Source organism: Medicago sativa, chromosome 8, assembly GCF_051527215.1.
Source record: "Medicago sativa cultivar Bolivia chromosome 8, Bolivia_mono, whole genome shotgun sequence".
Lineage (NCBI taxonomy): Eukaryota > Viridiplantae > Streptophyta > Magnoliopsida > Fabales > Fabaceae > Medicago > Medicago sativa.
In genome coordinates, this window is record NC_140756.1 from 4107758 (window position 1) to 4123563 (window position 15806).

Below are 15806 nucleotides of genomic sequence, written 5' to 3' on the forward strand. Positions count from 1 at the left end.
ACTATTTATTACTCTTTCTTCTTTCAATTCTTTAATTATCTTTCTAATATCATTCATGAAAGATAAATTTGTAAAGTTACTCATAATTTCTCTTTCCAATACAAAATTTATTACTTTTTTTTTTAGAGGGAATTTATTACATTTCTTAACATGTGTGAAATTGTAAAAAAACAACTTATAATTTAGAATAGAGAATTATATATGATTAGTTTGCAAAAATCACGGGTACTAAGAAAAGTTGTTGAAATAATAAACTTGTGATAAAAGTATATATGATTTACCAAATTGTCCTTTATGTATAGATATCTTTAATGTTTACTTTTCATATTTTGTTTTTCAAGATACATTGATAATATTAATGAAAGGTTTCCTAAAAAAAAGTATTAATGAAAGGTATTTTGTCAAAAAATGAAAAGTATCTTTGGAAAGAAAATATAAATGTATCTAAAAATTTGAAAATATAAATGTATCTAAAAATTTGTAGATGATCTTATATTTTTATAATGAAAAGCAAATGTTTTTTTTTTGAAATATGTTTATAATTATGGAATATGAAGTGGAGTCATGTGGAGTGAGTTGAGATCCTCTCCATTTATTAAAATAAGAGAAACGCTACTTGTAGCGAATATATTGTTCCGAACAGATCCCGAGCACAATTATCACTCTAGCCAATTTTATTTTCAGCCACAAACTTCCGTGATTTGTGGCCAGGACCAACTTTTGATTGGTTGACAAGGATTCACGAGCGCTTCTTGATAAAAACTCTCGCGATGAATAGCAGACTTTTTAAAATAAATGGAGATTGTCATTACGAAAAAGATAGACATAAAAAATAGTAGGTTGTGGATTCTATCAATAAATTGGTCTCATCATCATTAATTATTTTTAAGATTTTTTATGACTTTATCTCTTAAAATGAAAGAAATAGAGAATATATTAAATGGATCTTCAATTTTAATACGGGGTCAAAGTATACAAATCACGGGTGAATCTTAAATTTCTCAATCTCTTCATATTCACAACAAAAAAACATAAGAGTCGTATTTTGGAAAGTAAAGATGGGATATTGTCATAGGCGGAGCCCTTCGTGGCTATGGTGGGCCACGACCCATCCGGAAAAATTTAAAAATTAACGACTATAAATCTATTTTACGAGATTTTATACAATTTTGTGTCGATTTTAGGTTTTGGTTGATCCAAATTCTTGCAAAGTGGTGTAGTGGCCCACCCAAAAATTTAAATAATTCAATTATATGTCTATTTTGCGAGACTTTAAACAATTTTTCAACGGTTTTAGTTTTCGGCGGTTTCAAAAGTGGCATACGTGTTTTTTTGTTATGCTTCGAATTTGCATGGGTCCAAATCTCCCGCACATTGTCATGTCAACCGAAAATTTTATCCGTTAATAGTTGTATTGTACAAAAAAGTTTCATAATTTGTAGTAGTTGTAAAATATGTAATTGTTTAAGTACCCATCCTAATTTTTTAGTCAAACTTCATCATTTCAACTTCTTGTTTAATGCTTATTACAACTTTAATTTGTGTTTATATATTACTCCCTCCGTCCCTCAATAGATGACCTAGTTGACAATATACATTATTGACTTGACATATTTTGACCATATTTTTCTACTAATTCATAAAGATAAATAGTATCATGTAAGATGTTGTTGCATTCGTCTCGATGAATATTTTTAAAATATTAAATTTTCATAATTTTTTTTAGTAGAGAATTGAAAATATCATAGATAAAACATTGGTACGTGTGTCGAAGATAAAACATATTGATTTTTTATTACTCCATCCGTCTCTAAATAATAGTCGTTTAAGGTTTATGCACGATTATTAAGGAAATGATTAATTGTGTTGATTTTGATGGTAAAATTAGTATCATTTACTAAAACACCCTTATTAATTGTAGTTAGTGAAGTAGTTAAGTTGGATGAAATTCAATAAATAAAGGTATAATAATGAAAAAAAAATAATAAATGTTGCATTGGTATTCTAAAGTGACAATTATTTTGAGAAAAAGAAAAATGGGTAAAGAGACAATTATTGTGAGACGGAGGAAGTACACCCTCCGGTCACTAATATAAGCAAAAATTCACTTTCTATATTCATTCAATTAATGATGTATGTAGTCTTTATTATAGGCTACATACATCATTTATTGAATGAATCTAGAAAATGAATTTTTGCTTATATTAGTGACCGGAGGGTGTAGAAGATAAAACTCGTCCTGGCCTCTCTGTTGTCATGCATATATAGCCCCCGTACATTCATTTATATTGGGATCGTTGGCTATGCATATACGAGACCATCAAAAAATTTCTGCAGCAAAACACCATGCACCCCACGATCACACGTTATATCCACCTCAACAAAGTACATTATACCTTCTTTTTTACCCTTTGGAATAAAAATAATGACAATTAAGTATATAATCGAGTGTTTTTCTTCTATACTTGGGCTAAATGTCAAACCTGAACAAGAAAAAACAGTCATAATATGAAAAAACGGTCATATTTTATTGAGAAAATGAAATTAATGCATTAGATAAAAACAAATGCTACGAAATACTTTAAAATATTTCCATTTTATTGCCACAAATTTGAGGGAAAAATTGACAAAATATTATTTAAATGTTAGAACTTCAAAAGTGTGTTCAAAATGTAGGGGGAGCTACCTACAAAAAATGAGTTGAAATAAATCTAAAATATTGGAGTGAGTTATAAAAAAAACGTTGCAGAAAGTTGGCTCAGTGGATAAAAAGTTGATTCATCGACAAGATTATGGGTTCGACTCCACATGTTGATATGGCTTACAAAAACTTACTATTAATTGTTGTTAAAGAGTGCCGTTAGCATTTCCCTTGTAATAAATATGAGTAAAGCATTAAATTAGTCCATGACTTTGTAGAACACTCTTAAATAAGTCTCTGACTTTATGAATATTTCAAAAAGATCTATGACTCTAATAATTTGAATATACCCCCTCTGTCCCTATATGTAAGCACCATTTGCCTCTAATAAAAGAGTGTTTAGATATAGGGACGGAGGGAGTATATATATATATATATATATATATTAATAAAATTTAAATATATATCTTCAATTTCATAATTATTATTAGTATTAACTGTACTTTAAAAGTTTGCACCCCCTAACCCAGGTTCCTGGATCCGCCACTGAATATGAAGACTTCTTTGATGGGCGGCCGGTAAATACCTCTGCGTTCTTTAAGCTTTGATGTCTACTCTAATCATGATGAGTCCATTTAACGTAGCCCCAACTCAACTAAACTTTTTATTAGAAAAAAATAATGTAGCATTGTTTTGATGTTGAAGAAAATTCTCTCTTTTCCTTCTACAATTATGATGCATCACCTTTCTTGGATCCAGCATGGATATTGAGGAAAAATTGGAAAAAAAAAATTAGATAAAAATAACTTACCATCGTGGATTTGTTATGTGGAGTGAGGACACAGAGCTTGTTACTAAGGTTATCATTTATCAAGGAGATTGATTGGGTGGATTCGGTCTAGAGAATCAAGTTAAGAGTTGCACAACGTTTGCTTTGAATCACCATGTTATTAATGGATGATAGGTAAATAGAACAAAACTGAACTCATGAAAATAGCTTATGACCATGCCATAAGCCATTTTCACAACTTCTCTATAGTAGTATCTCAAACGTTTATGTTAATACCTAAGTTTAAATAAGTCAATCTAAATAAATATATTGTAAAAAAAAAAAAAAAACACATTTTGAATCACTAGAGCTTATTGGAATAGTTTATTCATATTGTCAATGACTATCCAAACCCAAGTGTATCTTGATTTGCCTGTTCATTGAATAAAATCATTTTTATTTCAAAAAACATAAAATGTTCGAATTAGTATAATTTGAGTCATGCAAGTTTGCATGAAAGGTATTTGATTTGATATAACCTTACCCTATAATTTCCTCAGGTTTGTGGTACGTCCGCACCCGCATAAGTATCAAACACAAAACATGCAAGGTAATTAAGTGAATTATCTTATCTTAAAACGCAACATATATAAATAGAACAAGGAAAATGCTATTTATCTAGAAAAATAGCATCAAGAATTTTTCAAGACATATATGGCAAGTTTTAATTGCATGATTTATTTGTCTACTTCCTATTTTTCAGCCACACCTCCTTGAATTGTGGCAAATAATGCATTGTGATTGGTTGCTCTTTATTCTTGAAGAATTCTTGATGTTTTTTTTCTAGAGATATAACATTGCTCATGGAACAAAGCGCGCAAGTAATAACATAAGAGTGATGTTTGTTATATATCCCGGAGGATTTATAGTGTTCACGACACAGCAACTAGCCTATCCAATTTGTTATTTTCCGGAATACACGGGGTCATGGGTAAGTTTTTCTCGCGGTAAGTAGCAATTTCTATAACATAATCGTGAACATCAGAACATAGAAACACATTTCTTAAAAAAAAAAAACAGAGTTCCCGTAAGCATAGCTCAGTTGGCAGGGACATGCATTGTTATATGCAGGGGTTGTGGTTCGAACCTCAGACACCCCCCTTATCCACTTTGAAAAAGGTGAAATCTATCTACTAGACTACTTGACAAAAAAAAACTTAAAAACACGTATTTAATAGTGTTCAAGGTCAGATAATTCACAATTATTAATGACACAATATTCATGTTTTTTTTTACTAAACACAATATTCGTGATGTGTATGCAACATTATGACATGATCACTTACCAATTTTAGAGAAATGATATTTGTATAACTATTTTTGTGACAACTATCTTTTTAATACTTATATTATATTTCTACTTTCTCTCTATTGCTTTGATTTTCATGTTAGTACTTACTTTTCTTTATAAATTTATAGTTGTTCCATAAATTGTCACACTAAATAGTTGTTCAAATAACACAACTCCCAATTTTATTCTTAAGTATTTGATGAGGAGACACATTATACCACACGTAGATGAACGGACATAAATGTTTACATTTGCAATATAAAAATACTAGTTAATGACTAGTTCATGACAAATAAGATTTTTTTTTTTTTTTTTGAGGAAGACAAATAAGATATTAAAAATACTAGTTAATGACTAGTTCATGACAAATAAGATTTTTTTTTTTTTTTTTGAGGAAGACAAATAAGATATCTTTGATGAGAGACCAAAGACTTTTATCGGATACAGCTCGTCGGAGTAACCTACCAAAGACTTTTATTGGGTATCCAGAAGAAGTTATCTACTTAAATTAAACAAGCTAATAATACTCGTTACTTTTGTCAAAAAAATAAAAATAAAAAAATAGCTGTTACTCCCTCCGTTTCGTATTATGTTACCTAGTTGACCCTGTCACATATGCCAATACACAATTTCGAATTTAAATATCTTTAATAATCTATTAGAAAAAATTATGAAAATTTAATATTTTGAAAATATTAATCGAGCAGAATCCAACAACATCTTATATGCTATATTTTGTATTTATATAATAGTAGAAAAATAAGGTCAAAGCATGATATGTGGACAGTACACATTTTTAAATTAGGTCGTTTAAAATGGGATGGAGGGAGTATTTTTCTTCCATAAAGGAGATAATTTTACTTGAGATGCCTAAAAAAAATATAAAACAAAATATAAGTATCTCTTTTAATTGAGTGTGTGTTTGGTTGTTTGGTAGAGAAGAATTAATTATGATTAAAAGTGATTCTGACTAAAATGATTTATTTGATAGATTGAAGTAAAAGTGAGTTGAATTATAAATTTTCTTGTCAAAATCAATTCTAGAATCATAAACTACAAATCTCTTAGTTTCAAATAGAATAAATTCTAAAAACAAAATTCTACTCGACAACAACCAAATATTAGAATCAATTTTACACTTCCGTAACAAATTTTATTTGAACAAAACCTACACCGAGATTCAAATCTCAACTACCCATATTATGAAATTTAATCGTACTCCTCACTCTCAAATTAGGTGTCATTTTTCCTGATTTTCTTTGTCTCAAATTTTTTGTACATTTATAATATCAATACAACATTTACTATTTTTTTTCTACTAAAATACCCTTATAAACCTACTCCATTACATATAATTAATAAGTGTTTTATAAATAATCGATATAATTTACCATTAAAATCAACATTTTTTTTTGGGTCTAGTAGTCTAGTGGCTGGAGCTCACACAATTAAATGTGGAGAAGTGGGGTGTCTGCGGTTCGAACCCCGACCCCTGCATAAATTATGCAATGTCCTTACCAACTGAGGTAAACTCACGGGGACTCATTAAAATCAAAATTATTAATTATTTTTTTAATAATTATTTAAAACTGAAATATGTCATCTAATGTGAACCGGAGGAGGATTTGCTGGACCCAGTTCGGTCCGTTATATGACTTTTTCTTGATAAGATATGAATTGATTATGAAGATCTACTGATCTATTATAAATACACCATGTGTGACATTAATTTTTCTCAATCGTTGACTTCCATCTTTCATCACTTTGGTCGACCTGTATGGAACGTAAACAAAACCAACAGGATAGTAGTACTAGAAAATATATATATGCACGTTGGCAAGCGTTCCTAACATTCCGTGTAGGGTAAGACATTTCGTGGCATTTCTTCTAGTATACATAACCAAATCAAAATCAAAATATTTTATTTTTTTTAAAAAGAGGGCCCAGGCTCAAAGAAAAAGAAAGTGAAATGTTAACTTGTGCCCTCAAGGTACAAGCTAGGGCACAAGCTAATAATTCAAATATAGAAAAAATTTATTGAAATGTGTGCATTGCATTTAATACTCCCCCGTCCCTTAATACTTGACACAATTGATCTTATTACGCATGCCAATGCATAATTTTGAGCTTAAATATCTTGAATAATATATTAGAAAAAATTATGAAAATTTGATATTTTGAAAAATACTCAACAAGACAAATCTAACGACATCTTATATGATATTATTTATCTCTGTATATTAATAGAAAAATATGGTCAAAGTAAGTTATGCAAAATTACACATTTTCAAATGGGTCATCTATTGAGGGACGGAGGGAGTATTTAACTTTTTAATCATTTAAATGCACAAAATTTTAGAGAAAGTTTATTCTTTTAAGTTTCTTAACATGTACCCTAAGGGCACAAGTTAACACTACCCAAAAAGAAAAAGAAACAAAATTAAGAAGCTAAACCTATATTTCTAGGCATACCAAGCCTTAACATCATCAAAAGGAACTTTTGAAGCTCACTAAAAGAAATCTCCAAAACAAACAAACCAAAAATTCAAAGAAAAATTGAAGTTTCCTAGCGAGTCAACACTCAGCACATCTCTTGCCTTTTTTTGTGGCGTCTGGGATTCGAACCTCAAACTTTACATATACTCCCTCCGTCCCTATATGTAACCACACATTTGATTTTATTTTTGTCCCTAAATGTAAACTCCTTTTCAAATTACTAGATGCATTTATTATTTTTTCCTAAACATACCCCTAATTAATACTCCCTCGTTCCTTTTTAATTGTCACTTTTTGGATTTTAACACAAACCAAGACAACAATTACATTTGACTACTTTTGATACAACACTTTATATTTTTCCTATAATAACCTTCATCATTTAATATTTCTTTTCATATATTTCTCTCTGCAATAAATAACCAAGGGTAATAAAGGCAAAACAACATTTAATGTTGTATTGAAATTTGAAAGTGACAGTTAATTAGAAACAAAATAATTTTGCAAAAGTGACAATTAAAAAGGAACGGAGGGAGTACTACTAACTTGCCTTGAAATATGTAAAGTCAAATTTAATACACATACAAACAAAGGTCAATTTGGTAATATAAACACACAAAATAGACATATTAATTACACTAACAATTTTTCTTAAGAAATGTGAAAAAGGCAAAGGGGATGCACATCACTAACATATAAGGACGGAGGGAGTATTATGCATTATCCCTACCAATTGAGTTAAACTCACGGGGATGCACATCTTGCCTTCACGTCAAGTGTGAATAACTCGTTAAAATCAAAATCAAAGTATATTCACTCATTAAAATATCTATCATTTAATTATTTTAAAAAATATATATAATTTTTTTCTTTTCTCTTTCATTGTTTTTCTATTTATGTATGTGTGCTTAAATGACTTATATTTTTTTGTAACAAAAAAAATGACTTATATTTTTTATGCTTGTAACCAAACAAATGTACCTCCTCAATATTATATATGCAAAACTATGTAACATCACACTTACTCTATCTCATTTTAAATAGGGAAAATACTATCGTATATCCAAAGGAAACATATTAATTAAGAACATCCTTTAAATACAATTTTTTTACTATTACATTTTTTAACATATATCTTGAAACACAAGTTAATATAACTCTTTAGATATAGTTGAAAGTTTAAATATAGTTTTTAAATCTGAAGTAAATAATTTTTTTATTGTCAAAATATATTAATATAGACGTCGGAGTATGAGGAATACTCAATCCATTGCAATGAAGAAAAAGTGAAAAACGAAAAACCACTGCAAACAAAGAAACAACCAATAGTAAAACCAAACCAAAACAAAATCTAAGAGGAAAACCACACCCACTAACGTCCCTCTACCTTCCCTCAAAAAAAACGTCCCTCTACCAAAATATATGTAGTTTGAGCCAAGCTATCCACTACCACAAAAGACTATCATCCCAAACCTAAAATAGATTCCACCTCCCCGCTTGTAAAAAAACACAAGAGTAGTCCAAAATCTTTTCCATTAAAAGTTTATTTTATCAACCAATTGCTCAACATTAAAAGTTTTAACGGAGAAAATATTGTTATTGCGAAACTTTCAAATGTATCACACAACTGAATACGTTCAACTTCAATCCCACCCAGGAAGGCTTCCAAGAGCACAAAATAACTCGAATGCACATAAAAAATTCTGTTAGGATAACAAATCCAATTAACACCAAAAATATCAGATTTGAAAGTTGATCATGTTTTGCCTCCTCAATGTGAGCTCTTAAACCCACGTATCCCCTTCACGAAGGCCCATAGTTCCCACCAATGAGTCATGCATGCAATGATTGAAAACGAAAACCTGAGAAATCCTTTGAAATTGCACTAAGGTGCAAGTTAACTTGCACCCACCTAAAAACACTAAGGTGCAAGTTAACAAGCTGCACCTACTAGTTATTTACCAAAACACCCATGTTTTTCTATTATAAACAAATATTATTTATGCTATTTACAAAAATGTCCTTTTAATTAAAATAAAGTTTAATAGAGACAAAATGGTGTTTTAGTAAAGTACAAGTAGGTGCAGCTTGTTAACTTGCACCTTAGTGTTTTTAGGTGGGTGCAAGTTAACAGCCCCATATATATATATATATATATATATATATATATATATATATATATTGACAAAAATAAATGATATTCATTCATTCAAATTGATAAAGTAAATCGATACAATGCAAATTTGTTAAAAACAAAAAGGATGAATCTGCAAACAAACTCACATGTTAATAGCATAAAATGGCAAAGTACAAAAGCCTACACATATGACTATATCCATGTCTCCGGAATACCCATGTCCCCGGATTTACAACGTTGAAGACGCCAAAGTCATTGATTGGATCTGCACTGGATCTAAGCTGATCTGACAATCTGAACCAAACAAATAACTGAACAAAACAAGAAAAACAAACAACGCCGCACAAAGACGACGAACAACACAACGTCGCACTAAGACGACGAAATCACGGTAGAAAAACGAAATAGATGTGAAAATCACTTATTTCAATAAAAAGGGAAAGAGAAAAACGATTTAGAGGGGTGATTTTGGCTCAAAAATTGACCCTAAAGATCACCCCTTTTTGATGGATGAAGGAAAAGAAATTAGGGTTTCGATGACGGCTCACACAAGAGAGAAGGAGAAGAGGCAAGCATCACCTTAAATAAATATATTTATTTTATAAAATGTTATTTATTAATACTTGTTTAATATAGACCTCTTAAAAATGATTGAAAATGAATTCATACCTTTTTTAATACCAGAAAATTGATAACAGATGTAATATTTTTTATTCTTACCTTTTAATTAAAATTTATAATAATTCTACCTTAATTTGCACTAGGCATACCTTGGATATATATATTATAGATCCATTACAAGAAAGAGTTATTAAAAAGTAAATAATATCTTCCTTTCAAAAAAAGTAATTAAATAATATCTTAATCCAGATGTATTATTATAAGAGACAATTTGTTTTTTAAATTTATTCAATATCTAATGTATCTAGTTTATATATAGTTCAGGTACATCGGTCATCTAATGAACCTAAAAAAAACATCTTTCAAAAACAAAAAGAAACTTTTTTCACTTATATATGCCCTGAAACTCGATGGAGTATATACATATACAATAAGTTTCTCAATCTCTTCACATAAAACATAAGCATCGAGTGTTTTTTGAGGAAGAAAAGATGGGGGGAGGTTTAAACATGGAGTACTACCTACCAATAATAGTTATGTTGTTGATACAGTTCATACTTGCAGGTCAGACTCTTGGCACAAGAATGGCACTTTTGGAGGGTATGAGCCCAAGAGTATTTGTAGTATACCGTGGTGCTTTTGCAACCATTGTTCTTGTTCCTCTTGCTTATTTATCAGGGTAATTTAATTTACCACTTCTCTTTAGTTTCTTGTTATTCCTTAACTTATTGTTTTTTTCTTCATTTTGACAGGAGAAATTCTGGCTCTTATTCCTTAAATTTAAGGAGTTTTTCCTTGTTATTCATCACCTCACTAATTGGGTTTGTTTCCATTCTCTCTCTAGTAATTTACATCGATCTCTCAACAAACACTGACTGTATCAAAGAAACGTCAGACATTTTTTTTTTTACTCAATTGTGTTCATATCAGATAGATATTCAACTATTTGAGCTGATTTGATTTGTTTCAAAGAAAAAAACAACTGTATTTGGGCTGATTTGGTTGCCATAACTGTGCTGATAATTTAGACGCGCAATAATTTATCTTTGACCTTTTTTGTTTGACTAAATAATTTGTATTTGACTATCCTTTCATCAATTTGACAAAGAATAGATTTTTTTGTAAGAGGAATATGACAAAGAATAGTTTTTTTTTTTTGATTTGAAAGAATGGCTAAGAATAGTTAAAATTACATTGAAGTCAAGTTTATATTTAAATATTGTAAAAAATATATATATACTTTTATTGATGAATTGGGAGTCTTGATTTGCTTAATTGAGATTCTTCACTTATGCTTGGTTTATAGACACACGGTGTCTTAAAGTTTTGAGTGACTATGTGGTGCTTATAAAATGGTGTTTTGCATTTGTACGATTGATTAGAAGTGTTTTCACTCTCTTTTGTTGTTTCTGTTGTGATATGTGTTGCAGCATTACATTGAATCAAAATTTATATTTTGAGGGTCTATATCTTTCTTCTTCTTCAGCTGCAAGTGCCATTTCCAATCTTCTTCCAGCAGTCACATTTGTAATAGCAGCCTTAGTAGGGTAATTACTAGTCAACCTATTTTTGTTACTCAATCAAAATTCAAACCAAGGTGTTTATTTTAATTATTGGAAATTGAATAATATATTACAGAATGGAGAAAATGAATATTCGAAGTATGAGAACTATAGCCAAAATAGTGGGAACAATTATATGTGTAAGTGGAGCAGTATCTATTGCATTGTTGAAGGGTCCAAAGCTACTAAATGCAGAATACAAATTACCTTCAAAATCAATCATGGCCACAACCTTGGGAAGTGATGAGAATTGGTTGCTTGGATGTCTGTCTCTTCTTGGATGCATTGTTGCTTGGGCAATTTTTCTCATTTTGCAGGTATTTTAATCGATACTCTGACATCAAAAGGTTTATGTCAAATATGGTATTTTTTTAATTTTTGTGTATTTTTTATATATGTGTAAGTAACAAAACTTTAATTGTGTCCATAACCATCAAATATAGATTTTTTTTTTTTTATAAATACCTTGAGATTTTTTTAGTCATTTTCTATAGAATCTATTTCGAATTTGTAACTGCCTGCCTTAATTATTCTTTTCTAACAATTTTCTAACCATTCCCTCCGTCTCAAATTATATGACGTGTTTTGACTTTTGAGCATTTCACACGTATTAAAAAATGTAATTAATTTTGTATGAGAAAAATATATTATGAGTTGTTTTACAAAATTGTCCTTAATAAATAGTATGGAAAAGATTAATTAAATAATTGAAAAAGGAAAAGTAATAAATAGTTAAGGATATAATATAAAAAATAACATTAATAATTTATTGGTATTGTAAAACGACATACTCCCTCCGTTTCAAAATGAGTGTCGCTTTAGCCAAAAAAAATTGTTTCAAAATGAATGTCACTTTCAGTTTCCAATGCAATAATAACTTTTTCCTTTCAATTGTACCCTCCAATTAATACTCAGCACACTACTTCCAAAGTATTACTTTTAAAACTAACCAATAGTTAATAAGGATAATTTGGCAAAATAACCATTCTCTTTCTTTTAATCATTTCATTTCTTAATATGTGTGTAAACACCTAAAACGACACTCATTTTGAAACGGGGGAGTATAATTTAGGACAAATTTTTTTCTTCCTAAAATGGCATATAATTAAGAATGGAGTGAGTATTGTGTAAAGCTTAAAAAGACCCAACTTCAAACAGATGGAGTAATAAATGGAGCATTCATCTGATAGTTGTCTCCCCACCCATCATTGAGAAGCCATTAATAATGTTGGTTCCTCTAGGACATAGATAGAAAAATGTCTAATCGAATTAATTATATGTATTTATAGTTTCTTCAAGTTGAGATAAAAATAATATTTTCTAGACACATGCTAACATGTGATCTGGACGCATGTGTTGTTAGTAATTTAGGATAATAAAAATACTCTTTTCATTTTATATTAGATGGCGTTTTGATCATTTCATACGTATTAACAAAGTAATTAATTTTGTATGAGAAAAAAATATTTAAAGTTGTTTTACAAATATTGTCCTTAATAAATGATATGGAAAAAACAAATTAAAGAATTGAAAGAAGAGGTAGTAATAAATAGTTAAGGATATAATATGAAAAGTAATATTAATGCTTTTAATGATATTGTAAAACGAATATAATTTGGGATAATTTTTTTCCAAAGCGACATATAATTTAGAACGGAGGGAGTATGTTGTATCTTTTTCTATGATATATAATAAATATTCAGATGAAAATATTAAGTAATTCTCTCTTGATGATTGAAATTGTTAAACCATATAAAATATTAACTAGTATTTTTTGTTAACTCTCTGGTTCTTAGAGGAAAAGACTCTGGTAATTCGGAGTTCGGCCGTGAGGTAAGTATAGACTGACCAAAAATAGTTTCACCCATATATCAAACTCAGGTTCTCCTGAACGACTCATCCTTTTGTTAAGCTTATCAACCAGATGAGCGAAATCACTAGGTTAACTGGTTTCCATTTTGTAACGATGAATTAGGCGCTAGCATAAGAACGTGATAGACTTCATCAATCCTTAAATGCATATTTTCTCATAGAATAATGCATATTCAGTGAAATTAACCTTTGCCTCCCTTTTTACTTTTCACCAGGTACCAGCTTATGCAAGTCATCCCAATTACATATCACTTTGTGCATGGATGTGTTTCATGTCAACATTACAATCAGCATTAGTGACATTATTCTTAGAGCCAGACCTTAATGCATGGAAGATTAATTCCCTACTTCAACTTGGTAGCGCTGTATATGCTGTATGTGGATGATAAAACAATTTATACTTCTATAAAAAAATTAATTAATATATGTCATATAAATTAATACATCATAAGTGACATTGTTAATTAATACATTATTTTGCAGGGAGTTATGGGATCTGCAGTAATATATTGTCTTCAAGCATGGTGCATTTCAAGGAGAGGACCTCTCTTCTCTGCTATGTTTACTCCTGTTTTCACAATAATTTGTACTGTATTGGCTGCCATTTTGCTTCATGAGGAAATATACGTTGGAAGGTACGTAGTAATAATTAACTTCTGATATATATTAAAGAAGATTCTTAACACAAATTGAATTTTAGGTGATTTTAACCAATTATTATTAATCTAACTAAATGATTCTTCTGCTTCATGTATGTTATAGCTTGATAGGTGCAATTGGAGTGATCATTGGTTTGTATATTGTACTTTGGGGTAAAGCTGAAGAAGTAGTTGATGTTAAAGAGAAGATAGTTCCAAAATCTATGGTTAATGAGACAGAGGAAGTGAAAATTGATTTGGAAGAACCTCTTTTACCAGATGACTCTACTTAGAATAAATGAATATCATATCATATTATCACAATAGCTTTTTTATTCAATTGGAGTGTTCAGCTCAGAAAAAAGAGATGATTGTTTTTCAAAAACAAAATTGCATCAGGTTTATTTAACTTATATTTAAAAATGTTTCACTGTTGAGCAACGTTCATTCTTATAGTCTACTTATATTACAAGTTTGTGTATATGATGATCATTGAATGATATATACTATAAACAATGTTTCATGTCAGTATAATTTTGATAAACACATTGAAATGGCCATTATGATATAATTTTGACTGCAAGGAAGAAATATCAATATTTAAGTATCTCAGATAAGCATCCAGTAGGAGGAACATGCATGAGAAATTGAATTTTTTTTATTAGGAAAATTAAAGTATCTTTTCTCTAATATAAAAAAAAAAAAAGTATATGTTTTATGCCACGACTCTTTCAAACCTTTTAGAAAGAGTAGAGTGAAATTTTCGCATTTCATAAATTCTTCTAATCTTAAAATAAAAGTATTTATAAGCGTGCAAAGAATTGATTAATTTTTTTTGAAGTGTTTTTCAATAAGCCAAAAGAGATATATAAAAAAGATGAAAATCATTCAAGTACAAGGTGTGCCTAGAATGACATTAACACAAAGTCTAGTCCAGTTACAAAGTAATAAATACGACGAAAAAACAAACGAAATCAAGATGTGGAATAACCAATGTGGACATAAGGGTTATACCACCAAGCACTCAAATCAAAAAACGATGTTGGTCTTTGAACCTTCAACCACCACCAAATGCACAAGAGGCATTTCTTTGTTGTCGAAAATCCGCAAATTTCTCTCTTTCTAAATGATCCAATTACACGTCAACCAAATCATTGACAACAAAGCCGGACATCCCTCCTAAACAAATAAAACCCATTAAATTGAAGAGCATGCATACATGCATACATTGATCGGAAGAACACAAGAAATCCCAAGCCACTTAAGAATGAAATACCAAATATGACCGGAGAAATCACATTAAAAAAAAATTATTAATATTCATCTCCTCTTTCCTGCAACCATCATGATACGCTAAGGAATCTAAAAAGATTATTCCATGATGAACGAGGTTACAAGGTTGTCTTTAGTCGAAATCCTCTTATTCAAAAGTCTCCACGTGAAAATATGACAAACTCTTTTAACCGGACATCCCACCTTAAAAACATTCTATTAATTAATAAAATTAAAATAAGTCAATAACTCAATTGATTTGTTCATAAATTAATTAAATTTTTTATATCAAATAGTTTGGTGATTAGATTCAAATAACTTATGAGACCAATTGGAACAAGATAATTTTAATTAGGTGTAAAAATTAAAATGATTTTGTAAAGAAAAAGGTGTAAATTGACTTTTAAGACCTATATATTATTTATGTTATCGATTGAGACCTGTATA

General features: G+C 29.6%; 1 protein-coding gene across 1 annotated transcript; it reads left to right on the forward strand.

Annotated features, from left to right (window-relative positions):
- Positions 1-10359: 10359 nt before the first annotated feature.
- LOC146896264 (WAT1-related protein At4g30420-like) lies at positions 10360-14615 on the forward strand. Its single transcript, XM_085739367.1, has 7 exons — positions 10360-10694; positions 10768-10836; positions 11446-11562; positions 11654-11894; positions 13665-13823; positions 13933-14084; positions 14212-14615. Exons 1-7 carry the CDS (start codon positions 10507-10509, stop codon positions 14378-14380), a joined length of 1095 nt encoding a protein of 364 aa, XP_085595493.1. The 5' UTR covers positions 10360-10506; the 3' UTR covers positions 14381-14615.
- Positions 14616-15806: the final 1191 nt, after the last annotated feature.

Coding starts and splice junctions, on each gene's coding strand:
- LOC146896264 (XM_085739367.1), top strand. CDS start 10,507: ATGGGGGGAGGTTTAAACATGGAGTACTACCTACCAATAATAGTTATG. Junction 11,895..13,664: donor CAATTTTTCTCATTTTGCAG/GTATTTTAATCG, acceptor ACTTTTCACCAG/GTACCAGCTTATGCAAGTCA. Junction 14,085..14,211: donor GAGGAAATATACGTTGGAAG/GTACGTAGTAAT, acceptor TGTATGTTATAG/CTTGATAGGTGCAATTGGAG.